At 39.0% G+C, this 24,798-nt stretch overlaps 1 protein-coding gene across 1 annotated transcript in view; it reads right to left on the reverse strand.

The window, feature by feature from the left end:
- Positions 1 to 24,798, reverse strand: part of LRP1B (LDL receptor related protein 1B) — a gene marked incomplete at its 5' end in the record, with an annotated part of 698,113 nt that overhangs the window by 404,400 nt on the left and 268,915 nt on the right. The window contains 2 exons of the mRNA XM_081955361.1: positions 14,469 to 14,726; positions 23,213 to 23,341. Coding sequence (XP_081811487.1) covers positions 14,469 to 14,726; positions 23,213 to 23,341 — 387 coding nt within the window. The remainder of the gene's footprint in view (positions 1 to 14,468; positions 14,727 to 23,212; positions 23,342 to 24,798) is intronic.

Raw genomic sequence — 24,798 nt, forward strand, 5'->3', positions numbered from 1 at the left:
TCCTTCATTCATTAGGCCCCAGAAAATTTATCGCTAAATTGGATATGGCGCAGGCATACCAACAATTTCCTGTAGGGGTGCTATGGTGGACACACAGGGGTGCATTCAAATGTCACCACCTGCAATTCGGCATTAGTATCGCCCCTGGACTGTTCCAAAGCGTCATGGAATGGCTTTTGCAGGGGATTCCAGGAGTCGTCCCCTATTTTGACGACATCTTGGTATCGGCTGCAAATGAGGCACAATTTTTCAAACGTGTATGAACAGTTTTGGCTCAAATTAGAGACAAAGGCCTCCATCTCAAAAAAGAGAAATGCCAAATTAACGTGCCAAGGGTTGAATTCCTAGGGTACCTAATGGATGGTTCTGGGATTCACCCAACCACACAAAAAATTAAAGCTATTCAGGACGCCCCCACACCTTGCAATCAAACAGAGGTGCAGGAGTTCCTCGGGTTCCTTAATTTCTACAGCATCTGTTTCAAACAGAAAGCCACCATTGCTGAACCCTTACACCGTCTCCTGGCTAAGAATGGCAAAGTGATCCTGGGGCAGAGCCGAGACTGCCACATTTGCTGTGGTAAAATGACTCCTGTCGGCGGACTCCTTTCTAGTACAATACAGCCAGACCTGCTGTTCGGTGTCAGCACCGTCCTCAGCCACCGCATGCCCAATGGAACCGAAGCCCCTATTGCATTTTACTTCAGGACCTTGTCCGCCGCAGAGCGGAACTACAGCCAGCTGGACCGTGATGCTTTGGCTGCAGTTGCCGGAGTCAAGAGGTTCCATGAGTATGCATATAGCTGGAACTTTGAACTGGTTACAGACCACAAGCCGTTTTGGGGCTTACTGGCTGGGGACCGACCTACCCCAGTGTCATTATCACCTCGCATGACCAGGTGGACTATCTTCTTAGCTGCCTACACCCACCGCCTCATCCACGAACCAGGTTTCACATTGGGGCTTGCTGACGCGTTAAGCTGTGCCCACTGCCAGAGACACCAGTCCTCCTCATTGACTGCCTTAAGACTGGGCTTGTCTCGTCCAGTGACGTTGCCCGTCACTCTGTAAAGGACTCCTCCATCAAGCAAATTATGAACTGGGGGTGGAGGGGATGGCCCAAGGGGCCTGTTGGGGTTGATTTCAAAATGTATTTTACCAAATATGAGTTATTAGTGGCTGTTTACTGTGGGGGGATCGGGTCGTTGCTCCACCCAAACTGCGCATTGCAGTATTGGAGGCTTTACACATAGAGCATCCTGGAATTGTCAGGATGAAGTCTTTGGTTAGGAGTTACGTTTGGTGGCCTAACATGGACAGGGAGATCAAAGAATGGGTGGCTACCTGCACACCGTGCCAGGAGTCCAGACCAGCTCCCCCAGGGGCACACGCTAAAGAGTGGGAGCGACCTCAAGCACCATGGTCTAGGATGCACATTGACTTTGCTGGCCCAGTTCATGGCCAGACATTTCTCGTAGTTGTGGATGCTTACTCGAAATGGTTAGAGGTAGTCCTGATGACCTCCACTATGGCAGAAGCAGTCATCAAGGTGATATGGAGACTTTTCTCCATGCACGGCCTGCCCAATGTCTTGGTCTCGGACAACTCACGGCCATGCAATTTGAGACCTTCCTAGCAGCTCAGGGAATCAGGTATGCCCTGGTCGCGCCATTCCATCTGGCGTCCAATGGTCAGGTGGAAAGAATGGTGAGATCTGCAAGAGAGGCACTCTCTAGGATGGGCCCAGGTGATTGGCAAACATGGGTTGACCACTATTTGCTAATTCAGCACATCACACCCAGTGCCACTACAGGGAGAAGACCCTCCGAGCTTCTCATGGGTCGCCGGCTAAGGTCCCACTTAGACCAGCTACACCCCAATTATTCTGCCTCATTGCCCCCAGACTCCACAAGCAAGATTCGGACATTTAGCATAGGGGATTCGGTATACGCCCACAACTACGCTGGGGGAACTATGTGGATTCCTGCCACAGTGATAGGCATCACCAGCCCTTGCTCTTTCCTCCTAGAGATCGAGGATGGTAGGAATTATAGAAGGCATATTGACCAACTCCGTGACTACCTCTCCAACTCCACTCTTAGACAACCAGAGGTAACTCCTGCAGAGTTAGCCAAAGCCCTATCCAAACGGAGCAAACACTCACTCCTTCCATGGCCAGCTTAAGCCCTAGGGTACCAGGAAACTTATCTGGTTATGTTGCAGGCCCGCAGCGAGCTGTGGAGCAAACAGGTCTGTTTGACCTGTCCAAGGAAACCCCTCCTACTGAACTGAGCAGGTCAGGCAGAGCTACCCAAAAGCCCGCCTACTTGCGTGACTACATAACAAGTAGGATTGTTCCATCCAAGAAGGGAGGGGTGTTAGATACTTATTCTAACTACAGTGGTTTCCACCAAGGTCCTCTGTTCCAGTAGGAACAGAGTTTTAATCCTATTGGTCGAAGGGTCTGACAGCTCCCTATAAAAGGGCTGCTTTCAGACTCAGCCTTCGCTGGATTGTTCTCATTTGTTGTACTTAATAAAGAGCTGTTGTTACTGTTAAGCCTGTGTGTGCCTATCCATTACCCACTCTAACATGTTATATTATACTTGGGAATGAATCTGTATCCTTTGTAAAGATTTCAAAGTGAGTATAACATGATTTCTGCATGGTAAAGCAACTGGTTTATCTGTTACCCCTCTATTAACAAAATAAGCAACCCTCTATATAATTTTTAATCAGAACAGGAAACTAAGTTTCTTATTGCTATACACATAGACACAGACATGTGTGTGTGTGTGTGTGTGTGTGTGCATGTGCGTCTCTGTGTGTGTATCAACTCTCTCAGTTGCCAAAGGAAACAATCCATTACAGACTGAATGAAATGGAAAATTAATGGCAATCATCAAGGGAAATATAGTTATAATGATTTGAAATGCTGGCAGATCTTATACCATTCAAAAAGATTCATATCAGTCCTTGTGAAATTGCTTCATATTGGCAAGGGAACTGTGAATTTTCTTTTCACTTTCCTATTGAGCTGAAGATGAGCTACCGACTAGCAACTTTCTTTGCACAGAACACAGAATAATATTTACAGCTCTCTTGTCAACATAAAATATATATTTCATCCCATCTAACCTGTCATCTGTTTAGGTTTGTCTGCATAAATTTCATCTTGAAAATGTTTTCAGGTAAATACTTGGCTAGTTAAACATATCGCAGAACTCACTTAGGAACAATATGCTCCTGCTTTTGCACAACCTGACTGGATTCTTTTAGGGAATATTTGCTCTGAATTCTTTTTTTTTCTTCCCAGCATTTTCCTGCAAGTGCAGGACCTGCTTTTTCTTCTGGATCAGCTGAGTATGAATCCATTGATTGTGATTCTCTCTGAAATTTTGTTTGCCCTAATAATACAATCGCTAAATGATTGCATATAACCCATAAACAATGCATATGGATTATAAACAAGTTATATTCAACAGTATACTGCCATTAATTAGTGAATGGTAAGAAACCATCATGGGTAGCAAATTTGTGAGGAGACCAAAAAAACCAAACCAAACCAAACCAAACAAGAACAAAACAGCAAGAACAAAACCCATACAGACTGACATTTCGTCTACATCAGAGGCACATGGCTTCAAGCCAGATTCCAACTTTGTGGAAGGCTGCAGGAGGTCAACCCAGGATGAAATATTATAGGAGGGACATTTCTGGATTACTTTAACCCCCAACCTACCACAACTGGGGAGAGAGAAACCTCCTAAAATACAACATACTGCTGATAAATTCTGAGCATGTTGAATTTGCTGAATTTGGTAAAACGTGGATTTACAAAATTTCCCTTTGCTTCAAATTTACACACACACACTGTGTCAGTATCAATATTCACACATGGACATATTTAAAGAGAAGACAGTTCCCTTCCATAATCAATGTTGGTGCATCTATCATGTCTGTAATTCCCTTTTTGAAAATTGGTAATCGGAGCTATAGGCAATAATCTACCCATGGTAGCCTCGCTGATTTTAGAAAGGCATTATGTAGTGCCAATTTTATTGTTCTTTCCTAGTGATTTTTTTTTCATTGACATACATTATTCAATGAACTCTAGCAATTAATTTATAAAACATGTTTTTTTATAAAACATAACCTCTGACATTTGGGCCAGGAAGGAATTGAAAAGAAACAATTCCATATTAAGTGAATAATAGAGAATTAAGATGTGATCATTCTATATTTTTTCTTACTTTATGCATTTTAAAGTTTTGTCAGTGATGAATATTTTGATTTGAGATAATGCATGCCATGTATTATTTATTTATTTAATTTATTTAATTAAATTTTTAAACCGCGCCCTTTCCTAAACAGGACTCGGGGCGGTGTACAGTCATGTTAAAACAGTATAATACAAAATATAGATATACATTCAATATACAAATATACAAATAGGTACGCGGAGGAGGTAGGATGTAGACTGTACAATATGTAAAATAAAATACAAATAAACATTAAAAACTGCCCAATAAGATGTTTGCCAGGAGGTAAATGGGACTATGAATCGGTTAAGCCAGCTAACTGGAACAGGTGGGTCTTAAGCTTCTGTCGGAAGGAGCGGAGGTCTGTGGTAGTTTTATATCAGGGGGGAGGTCATTCTAGAGGGTTGGGCCCATCACAGAGAAGGCTCTGTTCCTGGGCGCTGCCCGTTGACACTGCTTAGTGGACGGCACCCGGAGGAGTCCCTCCCTGTGAGAGCGGATTGGTCGCAGGGATGTATGAGGTGAGATGCGATCCCGCAGGTAACTAGGTCCCGTGCCATGGAGCGCTTTGAAGATAGTAACCAACACCTTGAAACGCACCCGAAAAACCACAGGCAGCCAGTGCAGCTCGCGCAGGAGTGGTGTTATATGGGAGTATCTTGTCCCTCCCATGATGGCCCGCGCGGCCGCATTCTGAACTAGCTGTAGTCTTCGGGTGCATCTCAAGGGGAGCAGCATGTAGAGAGCATTGCAGTAGTCCAGGCGAGACGTCACCAGCGCATGAGTGACCGTGCGTAAGGCGTCCCGATCCAATAGGGGGCGCAATTGGCACACCAGGCGAACCTGGTGGAACGCCCCCCTTGCCACGGCTGCCACATGGTCATCCATCGACAGCCGGGCATCAAGGAGGATGCCCAAATTGCGTGCCCGTTCCACAGGGGGCAGTTGTTCGCCCCCTATGGCCAGCGATGGAATCCACTGGTTGAACCGGGGCGCCTGAAGCCACAGCCACTCAGTCTTGGAGGGGTTGAGTCTGAGTCTGTTGTCCCCCATCCAGACCCGAACGGCTTCCAAGCACCGGGACATCATTTCGACGGCCTCGTTGGGGTGGTTTGGGGTGGAAATGTACAGCTGTGTGTCATCAGCATACAGATGGTATCCAACCCCAAAACCACGAATGATCTCACCCAGCGGCTTCATGTATGTGTTGAACAGGAGGGGCGAGAGGACCGACCCCTGCGGCACCCCACAAGTGAGTGACCTCAGGGTCGACCTCTGCTCCCCTGCCGTGTTTAAACCTGACATATTATTCATTCATTTTCATTATATTCATTTGTTCATTCATTCATTTTCATTTTTTTCATTCATCTTCATTATTTTCATTCATCTTCATTATTTTCATTTGTTCATTCATTCATTCATTCATTCATTCATTCATTCATTCAATAGCTGACATCTTCACCACCATACTTAGGCCAGATCCAAAGAAAAAGAATTATATATCTCAGTTAAACTTTGCATTTGGCTGATGGTACTTCCAAATGATTGCAAATTTGTAGTAGACTAGACAGCTCATGAAGACCAGTTGGTCATTTCAGAGATATTGGTCATTGGACATTGGTCATTTCAGAGATATTTCCTTAGCAGATTCCTCAATACCTTCAACAATGACAGAGCTTCTAATATACTGCCTTCTTTGGAAAAGTTGGAATACATTCAGGGATATATCTGCCTTGAAAATAGCCCATGTAGAACTATGTAGTACATTCAAACATTAGCACAATAATTCTTTTATGACATTTTGTATTATGTCATAGACTATTGTATGCCAATTTTAATTCCACAGGAGTCATGAGTTCTGCATTTTGGACACCTTCTGTAAATTTGAGGTACTTTGTCCTATGATATACTTTCACCTAGTGAAAGATTACAGGAAGAAGAGTTTTAGTAGCATTTTGATAGATTCCTACTTGTTTGGTATGTAGGCTGAATAATAAATGCAGTTTTATAGAGATATATTTTGTATGATGCATTCAAAAAGCAATGCTTACATCTGTGTAGCTGGTAAATCAAAACTGGCTATTTACTTCAAACAAGTAATCTGTTAAACTAAAGGATAATTTAGCATCAATAAATGTATTATGAAATACCCAGTATTTGATGAACTACATTATTGAAGGAACTATATGTAATGGTTATATTAACCTATGATATTTGAACTGTTCATGTAATTTTTCTCCACTTTCCTTCCCATTGTACTTCATATTTGCTTTTTTGCTGCATCATAATTGAAGGGCAAAGTGGACGATGGAAATCTAAATTCTGTCCCACAGAGTTAATAAATATTATAAATATTTTATATATTATACACTATTTTAATAATAGTTTACTATTATCGCATGAAGATGATAAGCAATAATCAATTAACATTTTAAAGTTGTGTATACTATTTTCATAAAGTATGGATTTATTTTCTGGTGAAAAGTTATTAAAGAAATGACTTTGAGAAAAGATAGAACGTGTATTTTAATTTTGTGACTCCAGGTCCTCAGTTCAGCTTCCTCAAGGATCATTAAAAATATCATTATAGTATTTTAAATTTTTCTCTTTCTCTCTGTCTTAAGTTTTATTGTACCAGACCAGATGGGGCTAAGCAAACAAGATTCCCCCCCCCCATTTGAAACTTGATATTGAAACCCATTTTCCAATATAAAATGTCATGTTGAAAGTATCCGCTGTCCCTAAAATCATACATTAGTTGAAAAAAATAATGAGCAAACCACTCAATTGTTAAGCAGGAATAGAATTACACCAGATGAGATTGGCAATTACAACACCATTAAGAAGACATCTGTTGCTTCATTTCCCATACTTTCTGAACATAGTCCAAACTGCACCAACTATCAAGGAAAAAAGTCACTGCAGCCAAAGCAATATGAATACTTGTGAGAGTTATTTATGCCCTCTTCAAAGTTCTTACTGAAAAAGAAAGAAGCAGCAAAAAAGCAAAGCACCACTTCTAAATTAAATATCAAGTCTCCTATATACTCTAGAGGCAACATTAGACTTACTTCTGCTTTCTTGGAAAAATAAGGTTTTAGAAGAATGTCACCTACATTTTACTAATTAAGTAAAGTTTCAGTTCAAAAATCAGTATTCCAATATGAAATTTAGAAAAAAATAGAATTCAAAGGGCTCAATTAATGAGATAGGACTGCACACATATGTATTTATAATTCACTTTTATTCACACACATTCAGTTATTAAAACCATTATTAGAATTGAGTAAATATTCAACCTCTTCCACACATCATTAGATTACCTATTCATTCTATTTCAACATATTTTTATTTACTCCCCCCCTCCCCCCGAAACGTAACAACAAAGATCTGTGCTTCTTCATTCTTTAATTTGGGATAAGAAGGCAAGAAATGAAGAGACTAAACATTTACATACATTGCTCCATTGTTCCATCACCAACATTTCTGGACAGCAAAAATAAACCCTATTAATCCTCCACTCATTTTTGGAAAGACAAGAGTGTCCATACTTCATTATTTGAGAGCTGAGGAGGTAACCCTTCTACTTCAGATGACTGGAGAAAACAATGAAAAGATACAATGCTGGACTAATTAAAAACAAAAACGGGGACAAATAAGAAGCTCAAGGAAAGAGGTAAGGTAATTTAAAAAATGCTTGATTTCAAATCAGCAAACTTCTAATTTCAAGGCAAGGCTTACAACCATTATGCTTTTACAGCATTTATGGCAAAGGTAACCCTAAAACACATTAGAAAACTGCAGCAAAGAAAGACAATATTTATTTTAATAATCTGCTTCGTGTGCATGCATGCAGATGGATCCTGATGCTTTCATTAACTAACTAACTAAATATATGCATATATTTCATTTAACTGTTTATATAGAAACATACTGTACATATGGATGCACAGACATACATGTGAATATATGTTTAGGAAGACCTGCCAACATAAAAGAAAATAGCAGTTAATAATGTGGAATAGAAAGTTAGGAAAACTGAGCAACTAGGGTCACTATGAGTGTTGGCATTATATACAAAGGTTAAGAATAACTGGCCTATAGAAAATGGATCTGAATTAACAATGGTTGAAATTACGTACCATTCAAACTTGGCTTCAGTTGAAGACACTTACAAATCCCTTCCCGAAAAACACAAAATTAGTATGAATTACTCATGAAGGTAGAAAGAAAAAAGAAAATGAGAAACAATTTCTAAGTCTCTCCTGCTCCCTCATGCATGCATAGGCACAATCACCGCTTTGCCATTATGTTGCCCAATTCCCCTCCATACACACATTAAAACAAATGAATTGTATATGTATATGCTTGCAGAAACAATTAAGAGCAGCTTCGGAAACAGACTTATGAATCTGGAAAACAACATGGCTACTTTAATGTCCTGAAAATAGATTCCAAGAATCTCTTTGAAAAGGAGAGTCCTAATTATAAATATTCAAAGTATTCTGGCCTGCTGTTTTCTTAGAGATATGAGACTTAGAAAGATTCTGTAATTTAGCAGTACCAGTTCTTTAGTAGTAGTCTAATACCATGGATCTGGAAAGCTAAAGGATCTCGAGAGAAAGATATCTATAAGATGTCTACTCCTGACATCTTGTTGACATATACCTAACAGTTCATTTAATTCACATCTACGTGCTATGTTACCTTTGGAAATTAGGTTGGTAACAACAACAACAACAATTTTATTTGAAAAACAACTGTGTTTAAGAACCAGAGCTGAAGAAGCTTCTTGGATGAGAAGCGAAAAGTCTTCAAAAAAATATCAGAAAGTCCAGTTGCCTCTTGAAAAAAGCACCTTTGGGTTTAAGAGTTAAAGTGACTATTAAAAAGAACTTGTGTATAATATAATTATATAACTGGATGTATTAAATTCTGGTATGCATAGTTTTCCAATTAACCCTATATTATTTTTAGTTTCCATCCATTTCCAGAAAAGAATACATTTTATAGAGCTTGAATACATATAATTTACCAAATATTGAGAAAGTTTCAGGATAAAAAATGAACAAAATTTACATTCATTTTAGCTTTGCTTTACACGTCTGAGCTTTCCTTGCTTTATTAAACATTTTCAGATGTCACTTAATGAATTATATAGTTAATCTCTAAGATTCTTTAAAAAAAGAGTCATAGAGAAGGAAACAAATACACATATTCAATTTCTACTGGGAATGTGGAAAACCTAAAATTATATTAAGGGGAAAGGCACATTTTGCTTGGTTTATCTTCTATTTCTATTGATACAAGATAGAAACAAATACTGAACTTTTAATTTTAATGAGGGACTGAAAGAAATTCCAGTGTATGGTATGGAAACAAATGCAGTGGCAGATATTTAAAACACTTTCCAATTATCTCATTACTTTGGCTTATATGCCTTGACAGGTTTATATAATGATGTCTACAAAAAATGACATCTTATGATCAACTTCAGAACCATCAGACTGAGTGCAGGGAACATCACATGGTGCCCCAGATGTTCTGTGACATATTGATAAACTGAAGAGCTTACACATGCTGACAGAATAGCCCAGCCTTTTCACACATTATTGTTGCTCTCACTCTTTTTATATTTCTTTCAAATAGTAAATGACTTTGCTCCTAAAATGATTCAGGGGGAAAAAAAATCACATACTGGGAATCTGACTATGCCAAAAATGATTCTTCTCCATTTTTAAATTAACTTTTCATTTTGCAAGAACATGCCCTAACTCAGTGGCTCCATTAAAAAAACACCAAACAAAAACCCTTCACAATGCAAAATGTCAAGTTGAAGTAGTTCTATATTTATCTTCCTTTTAAAAAAAGGTTATTTGGAAAAATGCAAAAACTATAGCATTACTTTACACTATATTATGGAAAGCATACAGAAAGGCTAAATGTCTAAAAACAGTCATAAAACTGGCTATGTAGTGCTTAAATTCTCTAATCACAATCGCATTTATTTTGGGGGGAAATGGTCAAATTTCTAAAAATTCAGCCTTCTATGGTCCTTTTGTTAATGAAGCCTGATACAGTTAATACAGTGAGCATAACTGTTACTTCTTTGTTTATCCTAATGATTATAAACAAGAATTATTATAAACAAGGCACAAAGTATGTATCCATTTAGATCTATTAAAGTTAAAACACTATTCAGAATCTTCAGAATCTTCTGTGTTATACTGCTAAAAGGCCAAACCCAGTCAAGTGTTACTACAGGTAGTCCTCCACTTATGACCATGACTGAGCCTGGAATTATTATGATAAGTTGTACTGGTTGTTAAATGGGTCATTACATGACTGCACTTGATTTATTTTTTGTGGTCATTAAGCAAATTTGCTGGCTGCAATAGAAATTCCCCCCCCCCCCCCAGAAAACTGGAAGTAATCATGCCAATGGAGATAAATTCCGACCAGTTGCCAAGTCCCCAAAATGTTATCATGTGATCACGGGAGCCTGGCCATCATAACTTCAAATCCTGGTTTTAAATAGCCTTCTGAATAAACTTTGAATGGTTGCTAAGCAACCAGTTGTAAATTAAGGATTACCTGCATTACCACTCAGGAACAGGGATTTTCTATCATCTGAGTCAGTGGTAAGATTCAATTTTTTTTTACTACTGGTTCTGTGGGCATGGCTTGGTGGGCATGGCATGGCTTAGTGGGTGTGGCTTGGTGGGCGTGGCAGGGAAGGTTACTGCAAAATCCCCATTCCCTCCCGATCATCTGGGACTCGGGAGGCAGGGAATAGATGGGGGTGGGGCCAGTCTAGAGGTGGTATTTACCGGTTTGCCAAACTACTCAAAATTTCTGCTAGCGGTTCTCCAGAACTGGTCAGGACCTCTGAATATCACCTCTGATCTGAGTGCTGTCTCCCATCTTCTGACTTCTTCCCAAACCTATATTCTCACTTTGTGCATAATAATTTCCTTAGTTCTTAACCATTTTATTGGCTGAAATGATGAAGAAGGGTAAGGAAAATGTCATGGATCCCCTTGTTCTCCTTTCTCAGAATGTAGCAGAGAACAGAACCAGACATAGGCCTTGCAGGTAGATCTGAACAGCCACTCTTGCCTGAGTTTAACAACACTTAACAAAGAGAGAAGGGACTGGCACAAGACACAGGTGCTTCTTAGACCTTCTGTGTGCCATATTTACACCTGGTTTCTACCCCATAATCCTGCATCAATAAATCTGAAGCGGGTCTCTAATCATTTTGATTTCTACTGGCCTTGAAATATCAGAAGATGCTGAGCAGATTTTTTTTTTAAAAAAATAAAATGAATTCAGTCTCCTACCCAGAAGTGGTATTCAGTAGGTTCTGACCAGTTCTGGAGAACCAGTAGAAGAAATTTTGAGTAGTTCGGAGAACTGGTAAATACCACCTCTGTCTGACCCCATCTCCATCTATTCTCTGCCTCCCTAGTCCCAGCTGATCAGAAGGAAATGGGGATTTTGCAGTAACCTTCCCCTGCCACACTCACCAAACCACACCCACCAAGCCATGCCATGCCCACAGAACTGGTAATAAAAAAAATGAATCCCACCACTGTTCCTACCCATTGAGCAGTTTCTTTGTTTGCTTATTATCTTCTCTCTCTCTCTCTCTCTCTCTCTCCCTCTCTCTCCCCCCTCTCTCTCCCTATCTACCTACCTACCTTTCAGTTCCCCTCATCGCTACTCTCTACAGAATAACAAGAAAGTTAACTTACCAACCACAAGTGTGTGAATGCATAGACTCACACACACTCACACACAATCCCCACATCATTGTATGTCATTGTCTACTTTTGTGCGTGTGTTTATAATGCATTCAAATAAAGGTATCTTTCTTTCTCCTTTATTAAAATGTTTCTGCAGGTTGCAACGCTGGAAGCATGTAGCATAGCAACCCTTTTTGCAAGTGATTATGACTCTACCCATGGCTGAGCTTCTCTATGTACATGTGGGATGGAGACAAATAGTTTATTTGAGCCCAAAGACTGAAAAGTCCTGTGAGGCCAACATTCATTGCCCTATACAAAGAAAGAAAAGAAAGTCAAGCAGCTTACAGAAATTTAGATACTGCCGTGAAGGGTGTAGATCAGGTTCACTGCTACTTCAAAAATTATCTTGATACTTTGCAGTTTTTTTCAACCTCTGCAACTTTAAGCTGTGCAAAGCTCCACTCCCAGAATTCCTCCAGCCTGCTGGCTGGTGCAATTTTGGGAGCTGAAATCTGTGCAGCTTAAAATTGTGGAGATAAGAGAAATACTGGCTTAGAGATAAGGGTTGACAGTAACAAAATAACATTGAACAGACAGAAAGGTGATACTACAGTAAGTACCTAAGATCAAGAATGCAATTGAAAAGTAGAGCAGGACTGTCAACCTAGCGGCCGAGATGTGTCATGCACCGGCCACGCCCACACCCAGTTTAGCAAAGGAGAAAAAACTCCCAATACGTCACATGACAGCCCTGTGACTCTGCGAGTTTGATACCCCTGAAGTAGAGGATAGGGATATTTAACTAGACTAGTACTTGTGCTTTTACTTTACTTTATTGATTAGCCCTTGGGCCATATCAAAGTGCAGAGCTCCAGACACAAATTATTACTAAATAAAAAAAATTAATATATAAAACAAATTTAAAATGAAAAAAAAAACAATTTAATTGTTTTTAATTAAAACTGATAAAAACAATTTATAATTGAATTGGATAAAATACATTTTAAAATGAAATTGGAATAAAATGCAGTTTAAAATGAAATTAGAATAAAATACAATAATGTAATATATAGATATAAAGTATTTTAAAATTATATTTTGGTGTCACGCCTACAATCTAACCCCATCAGTCCCACATATGCCGATCTCAACCGAACCATTTTGCTTAAGAACTGTGTTGTGTTAAATGTTATTTTCAGATTCTGGCCGTACATAAGGTAAGTTGTTTTGATGTGGGAACTTGTAAAAGAAATCCAGAGTAGCTGTTTGTAAATATTACTGAATATTAATCAGTGCTACTGTACTGTGGGGCTGTAAAAAAGATGTATGTGTAGACTTCATCAAAATGAAATTATAATTTCCAAATTGAGCAAGGGATTCATGCAATCCTTCTGGAGAACTCGTCACACTTCAGTGTATATGGACATCTCTTTTTGCTGGCATTAATGCCCTTGGATTCTGCAAATATATTTTATTCCATTCATTTTTAACCAATATGACACACACGAATATCCAACCACTCTGGCTGCTACTGTCCTTGCTAATTTTCATCATTAATCAATGTAAGTCAGGGGTGGGTTGCTCCCAGCGTTACTGCCAGTTCACAACTCATGCATAACATGCGTGCTACACAGGTGTGTGCTGTTCAATGTAAATTGTTTTGCAGCATGCACAGAACAATTTACAGTGAACTGTGCATGTACAGTCACTGAAATCCAAAATAGCGGAGGCCAAGCGGCAGCGAGGGAACCTGTTTGGGGGCATAGCAGACCTGGGTCACTGCTGGTTCTGCAACCCAGGCCTGAATTCCACTACCGGTTCGGCCGAACTGGGCCGAACCAGCAGCAACCCACCTCTGATGTAAGTGCTGTACATATATGTGTGCATGATGTTAACATAAGGCAAACTGACTGCGGAAAAGTTGCTTTAGATGGACAGCATCCTCAGGCTTAAATTAATAAATAAAAATCCTCTTCATTGTCTCTTTAGGTTTGTCTTTCTGTTACTAATATATAAATTTCTATTGTGTTCACTTAAATAAGTAAAGCTGTGTAATACAAAAATTAGACTTGGCACTGAAAAGAAAACCTACAGTGAAGTCCCTTTTCAACTATGGAAACACACTTGGGCCTGTCAATCTATCTCAGCCAAATCTACCTTATAGGGTTGTTGCTTCAAGGAAAAATGAGAGCAGGAGGCATTACAGATGCTGCCTCAAGGTCCTGAACAAAAGTCAGGATCTAAATCTAACGATAAATGAGACAGAATATTTAAAGCTTTTCAAAAAAAATATGTACCTTCAAAAGCAACATAAACAGAATCAGCTAAGAATTTACTTCATTATATGTTTAAAAATGTGCTATTTTATTCATGTATTAATAAACTATCATTAATCTATAAAACATTCTTATAATTTTGCTAAAAAAATATCACCTTTTCAGACTTCCAATACTTACTATGAAGATTAGGAATGGTGCTAATTATCCATTCGTCAGTCAGCTTTCCAGTTTTTGATGTCTCAATGCATTTTAACTGAGTTGAAGATTCTCTTGTTTCCATCCAACACATTGTGTTCTTATTGTATATATAGTCCAGCGTCTGAATTCCACTTCCTCTCAACAATCCAAAGGTGGATGTTTTGGTCCCATTTACATATAGGACATCAATAGTGTCCGAGTTTGCAATCAACAGTAGAGGTGGAAGATCGTTAGGTTCTAAAAACAAAAGGAGAGGCCAAAGAAAGAAAGAAAGGTTAATTAACAAATAAAAATAATCTACCCACTTTTGCAACATAAATCAGTTAAAACAACTTGCTCCCTTAATAAAGACTTCTATACTTGTGTTTGATGAGGGTTCTATTAAATGCTTAAAAGAAGAAAAGAAAAGAATGTGTTATAGTAAAATACCAACGCTAAAATAAACCAACACTAAAATAAAGGTCAGTAGACAAAATAACATCCTCGGGAAATTAATGAGCTCTACCTGGGGTGCCAAACCAAGGGCCCTTAAGACAACAACTCTAGCTCTTTGTTACTCATCAAGCAAATACACTTGCCCAGTCTGGTATAAATCAGCACATGCCTGGAAAATAGATGTTGCTCTCAATGAAGCTAGCAGAATTATTACCAGATGCCTTAAACCTACCCCTTTAGATAAGGTCTATCACCTAGCTAGCATTGCCAAGCCTCCTATTTGCAGAGAAAAAACAGCAGCAGACAGAGAGAAGCTCAAATCATCAATATCTAGTTGAAAAGGAATTATAAATACCATCAACATAAAATGGAGCTCACTCAGAAGCTGAAATACACCAAGTAAATGAGATGAAGAGTGTGAAGTAGAGGAGAGAGGTAGGAAAGAAGAGAGGGATAGGAGAGAGGGTGGGGGGGAGGAGAGGGTGGGGGGAGAGGAGGAGAGAAAGAAGGAGTGGAAGGAGAGAGGAGAAGGAGACAGGAAGGGGAAGTAGAGAAGAGAAGGACGACAGAGGGAAGAAAGGAGGTAGAGAGGGGGAGGAGAGAGGGAGAAGTAAGTGATGGATAAGGTACAAATATGGTATATGGAGAGCAGAAGAGTCAATAATTGTTTTGATGGTAAGATGAATTGATGTAAACATTTAATAATACAATACAATGTTGGCTATGTAATAGTATACATGTGATTATATGTTATGAAAATGAAAAAATTGAAAAAATCTTTATACATAAAAAATAATAATCAATATCTAGACAACACCCTCTCTATGGCCTACAACCAGGGATGGGATTCAGCCGATTTGGACCGGTTTGCACGAACCAGTAGTTCCAGCAATCAGTTGGCCCTATGCTAGTCTGTCCTATATTTCCTTTGTTTGAAGCCTAGCTGATAGGTGCAGCAGAGTGGATTGTTGAGCCTCAGCTGTTTTACTCACCGGGGCTGCAGTAGAAGCCCCGGTGAGTTTTAGAGCTATTTTGAAATGACCTGCACACGTGCAGAGTGTGTGTTTGGTACAAAGTGCACACTCAGTGAACCGGTTGTTACATCAGTTGAATCCCACCACTGCCTACAACTACTTCATCAGAGATTAAAATCCAGAGGAAACTTCCTAGGTCAATGGAAGACTTTGAAGAATTTGAAAGCAGAGTAGACCTATGGAAAGCTACAAAGAACCAACACTGGATGGAACCAGTGGAGGAGCAGGATCTGACAAAAGCTGGGAAGTATGGAAATCATTGAATAGGCTGCATATGGATACAATAATATCCAGAGACATTCTGAACAAATGGGTCTATCCAGTGATTTCTGTTTTGTTACAATTGTGGTGACGTGCAGAAAACAACACATATGTACATCTTCCCTTTTATGCCGTGAACAGTGTACACTTGAAGACTTCATGGCAGCGCAACAGAACACAATTAATGTTGCTACTTTCTGTGCAAGATCTGTTTAATTTGTACATGTTTTAATCTTGTACTTTATATTTTAAATTTATGTCAACATAGTGTACCTTATTTTAACTGTGATGCTTCTGACATGAATAAATAAACAAACAACATGCTACACAGAGGATCTGTCAGAATATGAAATCATGGCCTCACATATTCCAGAAAAACCATTTTCAAACTCTGGTTGCTGTGTCTTGGAGAAAGTTCTTATTTCATATTATAATTGGTGATCTTACTTAATTTATTCAGTATCCCAAGTATCCTCAACATTTCATAAAGAGTTTCTGAAGATTCCACTGCACAAAAAGTCCATTGAAACTGCAACAGACAGCATAGTTCTGCTAGGTGCATGTTGCTATTTTCTAATCACTGAATAATTATGTATTTTTCACGGATTCTGCCAAGGAAAGAAGGTTTATAGGCATCTTTTAAACTGTTTTAATTGCTTTTGGCAATGCTGAATGAATGAATATGAATATCCAGATTGTTGCTGATCTAGAGGTGATAAATTTAGCTAATTGACCTAATCGGAACCTTGACCTAACACTAGTCATATATGAACCCAGTCAAGTAAATTATTTTCAGATTTGTCATTTGAACTGTATTTATTCTTCACTTTCCCCCTATATTTACAAGATAATTCATGTTGGAAAATTACTGTAATTTCCAATTTAACTCCCAGTGCACTTTCAATCAACCCCTGTGTCCACATCAGAGTAAGCAAACAATTAATTAGAGCTAAAAAAAACCCAAGCTGGATGTTTATTTGGTAAACTTTAGCAAGCTTACAAGTATTTGACTTGCAAAACTTGACACAAACAGGAAGCACAAACAGAGACCTGAACAAGAGGGAAGAAGCACTGCAATATAATTTATATATCTATCTATCAAAGACACAGAACTTTCCAGAGCCACTAAATAGATTAGTGTGGATAATTAGCATGACAAATCCCAAAGGAAGTAGTTAATCCAGCAGTAACTCTTTTATGTACATAAGAACAACAGAATAGAGAGGGAAAGTAGGAAACAAGTGATCCTTTCTCTATTCTGCACCCTCAAGAGAAGAACTACTCTTTTCTCCACATTCAGAAATAAATTTCAAGAATTTTCAGGAATAGGATGTAGTTTTATTTAGATGGTCTAAAATCAATACATTTTTTTTTACTCTGTGGCTCTTACAAAGTGATTTCCAGGATTTATGCTGGTTCCTTAAAAGACAATTTAGTGTCCTTTGCCCTCAAAAAAATATTTTAAAAAATGGAGAAAACTAGTTTTTAACAGAATGTTAATTTTGTGCCATATCGTTCAGTTTAAATCAGGATTGAAATAAGATTCTTCCAACTCTGTTGTAGGTTCTGTCACTACTGTTTTTCCATTGCTTCTGCCAACAAGAACAGTCTCTCTTATTGTTTCTATTAGGTTTTGGGGAGGTGGAGGAGAAGTGCCATTTTGCATATTCTGCTTGTGATCCGTGGACTAGTTCCAGGTGCTGTTGGCTTTGAGGACACAACTGGATTCACTGCCAGAATTGGAATCCCTTTACAGCAGTATTTAAAGATAGAATTTGCTCAACTTACTCCACCCCCACCCCAGCCATCATACCTGCAACCTCTTAGCCTCTCTGTTCTTGAATGTGGGCTTTGTTTGCTTGGCAGATCACAGAGAAAGAACATCTCCATGTCTACAATGGAAGAGGTAACTAAGAGCTGCGGTGGCACAGTGATTACATGTAGTATTGCAGGCTACTTCTGCCGATCACTGGCTGCTAGCAGTTTAGCAAACTGAATCTCACCAAGCCCAAGGTTGACCCATCCTTCCGAGGTTGGTAAAATGAGGATCCAAATTGTTGGGGGAAATATACTGACTCTGTAAACCACTTAGAGAGGACTGTAATGCACTGTGAAGCGGTATATAAGTCTAAGTGCTATTGCTAACTTGACAGCTAGCTAAAAATTCTGATTCAATCAGCCTATATCCCCAGCACTATCTTCTGAAATTAAATCCCCTACCTGGTCAAAGTTGGTCTCTTCTCCTCCCTCTCCTATGTATCACAAATGCTGTTGCTTAGGCAGTTGCACAAGTATGCAATTGTGACATTTTCCCAATGACATCATCACATTGTGTCATCATTTGAACATCACTTCAGTTTATTATGGATACCTTGGCATGCATTTAAGACATATTATATACATCATTTATTAAGGGTTTCAGTAAAACAGTGACTCAATTATTCTGAGTATCGAGGGAAGGAATGGCTGTACTCAGGTACTACTATAAAAAAGGAGCCACAGAGAAGAGAAATGGGCTTTCTTTCTGAATACTGAAAACAAAATTCAGTTTGGTAAGTTCTTTATGAAATCCTGCTAGTTAACCTCCCAAAAACAATTATGATAGTCAAGAAATGAACCCAGGCTTCTCCAAGCATCCCTGGCAAACTCCCATGAAAGCACAGAAATTGGCTGGGTTGCTGGCTGCTATGCTATTTCTGGCTGAGGCAAAATTTGCCTCAAATAGCAATAGCCCTTAGACTTGTATACTGCTTCAGAGTGCTTTGCAGCCCTCTCTAAGCAGTTTACAGAGTCAGCCTATTGCCCCCAACAATTTGGGTGCTCATTTTTCTGACCTTGGAAGGATGGAAAGCTGAGTCAACCTTGAGCCAGTCAGGATCGAACTGCTGGCAGCCTGCATAAGTAGCCTGCAGTACTCATTCTAACCACTGCACCACCACAGTTCATGCTGCTTTAATTGGACTCTAGGATTGGGTAGATTTGTTTTCATAAATCTTCTTGATGGCGATGTTGTAATAATGTTTCAGCAAGCTGTTCAATGTACAGTAGGGTGTTCTGAGGATCAGATGCCATCTTCTCGATCAGAAGCAAGGTCCCCTGCCTCTCCAAATAGGAAGCCGGCAAGCTTCAGGATTGATACCATCCTTTTGAGGTTGACCAAATCAGGAAACAGACACCACAGGAAATTCGAGACATTTACTTTATTGATCTATGCTACAATATGCGACTGCTGAAAGCCTGTTGTATTTCTCCTTTCTTCCCTCTTTGAACAAAGACAGTAAAGATAGGCCAAACTTAAGGGTTTTGGGGTTTTGGGGGTCTCATTCCTTGGTGTTCCTTGGGTTAAGTTCATGTTTACAGATTAGTCAGTTAGTGATACATATTTTCTTCAAGCAAACCTCCTGTACAAGTACATATCAGAGCAATCACTCTAAGTAATTCAGACTCTTGATAGATCTAAAGTTTTATGAGGGCATAATTGAATAACATGCTGGATTATAGCCACATTCTTTTTGCTCACAGTTACAGAACAATGCTGCATGGTTCAAATACCACACTTGGGATTATATATGTTATTTTGTATGGGGGAGCCAGCTGCTCAAACTGAATATTTTCCCCTAGCCCTTTATGAATTATGCAGAAATGCCTACAAACCCTAAATTTAACTGCTTGCCATCATATTTTCCTGTCTCTATTTCAATGACATCTTAACTATGAAATATTTGATTTGGGAGCCTCTTCCCTTATTTATTTCTCCTACTGACATTTTGCTGCTAGCCTAGTATGAGTAGCCACACAATCTTATATATGCCTACTCAGAAATAAATCTCAGCTACATTTGTATTACTATTGTTGCTGTCTTCATTAAATAACACTGGGTTAAATGCATTAAGAGCATTGCCACTTCTCTATTATTAATTACTAATTGTGAATTATTCATTATAGTCCAAGAAATGACATCAGTAAAATGCCATGTGTGTATGACAGGAAGAAAAATGAAATTGATTTTTGGTGTATAGCTTTCTCTCAGATTTATTCAAAACTATTGCTATGCTTTGGGGATCAATATGAATTTTAAACAAGCCCTAATTTCCTGGGATAATCAATATCTTTAATCATATTCTACCCTTCACATTTTGCTAATACCATATTCACTGTAATTTCCCAAATATAACACAGTAAATTCCTATAACACTGGAAAATTCAACCAAGCTGCATTCATTCTCTGGGATAAAAAATAGGTAAGTAAAGTAAGATAGTAATTTGGTTTTAATTAAGCACAGTTTCCACTGTGTTATTTTAGTATTATTTCTACTTCTTAGAAATATTATTAGAGCTACTGGTTTAGTTTCCTTTGAGAGGGGCAGGGGAGCAAGCGGGCATAATTATAATTAGTCCTAGACTTTTGACCAGAGTTGGCATGAGATGAAACTTAGCTGGCAGGAATAGCCAACACTCCAGAAGATAGGCTCATGATTCAGAAGGATCTTAACAGACTTGAACATTGGGCGCTATCTAACAACATGAAATTCAATGGTGAAAAAAGTAAGGTTCTACATTTAGGCAAGAAAAATAAAATGCACAGGTACAGTATAGGTGGTACCTTGCTCAATAGTGGTGACTGTGAGAGGGATCTTGGAGTCCTAGTGGATAATCATTTAAGTATGAGCCAGCAGTGTGCTGCAGTTGCCAAAAAAGCCAACCCAGTTCTAGGTTCCATTAACAGAGGGATAGAATCAAGATTATGTGAAGTAATAGTACCGCTTTATAAAGCCTTAATAAGACCATTCTTGGAATAGTGCATTTAATTTTGGTAACCATTGTATAAAAAAGATATTGAGATTCTGGAAAGAGTGCAAAGAAGAGCAACAGTGGTCTGAAGACTAAAATATATGAAAACTGTGGTCATAAATTGCAGGAATTAGGTATGGCTAGTTTAGTAAAAAGAAGGACTAGGGGAGACATGGTAGCAGTGTTTCAATATTTGAGGGGCTACCAAAAGGAAGAGAGGGTCAACCTATTTTTCAATGCAGCTGAAAGCCAGACAAGAAACCAGAGATGGAAATTAAAGAAAGAGAGAAGCAATCTAGACCTAAAGAAAATTCTCTAACAGTAAGAACAATTAAAAATGAATTCCCTTGCTTTCAGAAGTTGTAGGTGTTTCATCACTGGAGGCTTTGAAAAGGAGATAGGTCATCCACTTGTCTGGAATGGGATAGGGTCTCCTGCTTGAGCAGGGGGTTGGACTAGAAGACCTCCAAGGTCCCTTCCAACTCTATTATTCTATGTTCTATGTTGTTAAAAAGAGGCAGTTGTTAAGTGAGTTGTGCTCAATTTTATGATCCCCCCATTGTTGTTAAGTGAATAACTGCAATTGCTAAGGGAATCTTGTGGTTAAGTGAACCTGGCTTCCTTCATTGGTTTGCTGGGAAAATTTCAAATAATAATCAAATCACCCCTGGATGTTGCAACCATAGTACATGCCAGTGGCTGAATTTTGATCATGTGATCATGAAGATGCTGTGCTGCATTGTGAATGTGAGGACTGGTCATAAGTTATTTTTTCAGTGCTGTTGTAACTTTGCATGGTCTCTTAAGCAAGCAGTTATAAGTTGAAGACTACCTGTATTACAAACATTGCATAGGTGTATTTCATGCATGCCGATTATGAATACTTCACAAGAAAAAACATTAATCTGTTGTATTGATTAGGAATATTCTATCTTTCCCTTCAGCTTTGTTAAAGCAAGCTTACCAATTCCTTTAAATGTTTAATTTATGACTACTAATGAAAATATAAACATAACCCTCATTGAATGCTACCAGGAGCAAAAAGGGTGACACATCTGACACCTGAAGCAAAAAAAACTCATTCTGTTTACTTTAAAGTAATTGTTATAAACAGTCATCTATGTGTAGGAGTTAGAAGGAGGCTTTCAGACTATCAGATTTTATGATAAGGAATAACCTTCCGTGAACTGTAGCTCATTTCACCAGATGCATAGAATAGTTAAACTGATGAAGAATTGAAATTGGATGAGGTGTGTGAAGGCGAAAGCATGTTCAGGCATCTGTAGGTTACATGTGATACAGATTACAGGTATTTTGTTAATCAGCAATTGTAATGCCTTAAACATCCTTAAGACTACACGGGTACCTGTGTCATCCTAAACTGTAACTTTGTAAAGGTTCTGAAAAGTCTTTTCTGATTTTTATTCACCATAGGTAAGATACAAGAAGAAACATCACAGAATAAGGTCCAGGAGAGTAGAACTGAAAATTGTATAAACCTTAACCAGTAAAACTGTTTACTGTCTTAGTTAATCTTTCACAAATTGTTTCAGATTACGCTAAAGCCAACCTTAAAATAATATAGGAAAGGCTCTATGCATCTATTTGTTGTTGTGATGATTTTCTCCTTTCAAGAACTGTTATATCTATGACAACTCCAAAATGCTGTTCATGTTTTCTAAATATAGATCAAGGCAATTAGAGAAGGGGTGTCAAACTGGATTTCTTCAAGGGCTGGCGCAGCATTAGTTCTCAGTGAGCTGGATGCGGGGGAGGGAGGGGCAGACAGGACAGATGCCTTCTGCACCACCCTGCTAACTGAAAGCGGGCCATGGGGGGACCATGAGTGCCCCCCGTACCTTGTTTTTGGCTAGCAGAGTACTGTAGGAGGCCATGGAGGCCGAGGGTGGGGGGATGGCCCATTTTGGCTAGCAGATGTAGCCCAGGCCGATCCTTTGATATTTCTAGGCTGGTCCTGCAGGCCAGATGTAAGCACCCAGCAGGCCAGATCTGGCCCACAGGCCTTGAGTTTGACACCCTTGAATTAGAGTAAAGAGAATGGACTTACAATTTTTTTTTTAAAAAAAAGCACACAGCCTAGTGCTGATTTAGAGATCATTCAGCATATTGTTCCTCTGGTGGTCAGCCAGATATTTAATGGAGAATCACAACAAATAAATCTAGAAATATATTGCTGCTTACCTTTTTTCACTTTGCAAGATTTTTTGTTCGGCTGAAGGAGATATCCTTCCATACAGCTGCAAATGTATGATCCATCAGTATTTTGACATGTCTGGCTACAGAGTCCATACAAATTACATTCATTAAAATCTGAAAAGAAAAAGAAAAATGGTTAACTTATACTCAGAAATCAATCCTGCATTTATCACTACTTTATCTCCTTGGCAGGAGGAAGACAGTATGTTGGTGCTGTAATAAGGTAATTGTAGCAGTCCAATCCCCTTCTAGTCCAATCTCCTACTCAAGCTTACAATACAGGGATCGCATCTCTCCACACACATCCCTGCGGCCAATTCGCTCTCACAGGGAGGGACTTCTCCTAGTGCCGTCCACTAGGCAATGCCAATGGGCGGCGCCAAGGAGTAGGGCCTTCTCTGTGATGGGCCCAACCCTCTGGAATGACCTCCCCCCCCCAACATTAGAACCACCACAGACTTCCGCTCCTTCTGACAAAAATTGAAGACACACCTGTTCTGATTGGCTGGCCTGGCATAATCATAACTGCTACCTCCTGGCAAACATATTTCTTTACTGGTTATTTTAGGGGAATTGTTTTTTAACTTTAATTTTAATTTTATGGGACATTTGTTGGGGTTTTAAACTATTTACTCAGCCGTACAGTTCTTTAAACCTTTTTATCCTCCTTCATATCTATTTATCTATTTAATAATTTAATTGTTTAATTTTATAGTTATTTATATGATGTATTTCTGATATGGACTGTACACCGCCCCGAGTCCCTTTTGGGAGAGGGGGCGGTCTATAAGCGCTCAGTAAATAAAATAAATAAAATAAATAAGCAGGAAACCCTATACCATTTCAGACAAATGATTGTCCAATCTCTTCTTTAAAACCTTGAGATTTCCAGCATCCACAACTTCTGGAGGCAAGTCATTCCACTGATTAATTGTCCTAACTGCCAGAAAATTTCTCCTTAATTCTAGGTTGGTTCTGTCCTTGATTAGTTTCCACCCATTGCTTCTGGTCCTGCCTTCAGGTGCTTTGGAGACTAGGTTGACTCCCTCTTCTTTGTGGCAACCCCTGAGATATTGGAACACTGCTATCATGTCTCCCCTAGTCTTTCTTTTCATTAAACTAGACCTACCTGCAACTGTTCTTCATATGTTTTAGCTTCTAGTCCCCTAATCATCTTTGTTGTTCTTCTCTGCATTTTTTATTAGATTAGAGATATTAATTTGAATAGAATAGTATGGGGCCAAGGTAGTGTCAGTGATGAAACTATACAAATATTGACAGGTTGCAAAGGTCTATAGGAGAGCCTCAGATGGGACAACTGGCATGTAGAAGAAGTGGGAATGGAATAGAAAGCATTTCAGAAGTAACTCTCTCTAGTTTTCTGGAAAGTAGTAGGAAAGGAATGGAGAAATACTTTCAATCTTGCAAGATTGATGTTTGCCCTCCAAGGTAGCTGTGACCAGTAGCACAACAATGAAAATCTCTGGAGATCTCAGGTCATCTTCAGGTGAGAACTGAAGTAGTTTCTTGTGATGAGAAGGGAAATGTCTTCAAGCAAAAACAAAGAAAGT

The sequence above is a fragment of the Natrix helvetica genome (genome assembly GCF_964273705.1).
Source record: "Natrix helvetica genome assembly, chromosome: 1".
Classification (NCBI taxonomy): Eukaryota; Metazoa; Chordata; class Lepidosauria; order Squamata; family Natricidae; genus Natrix; species Natrix helvetica.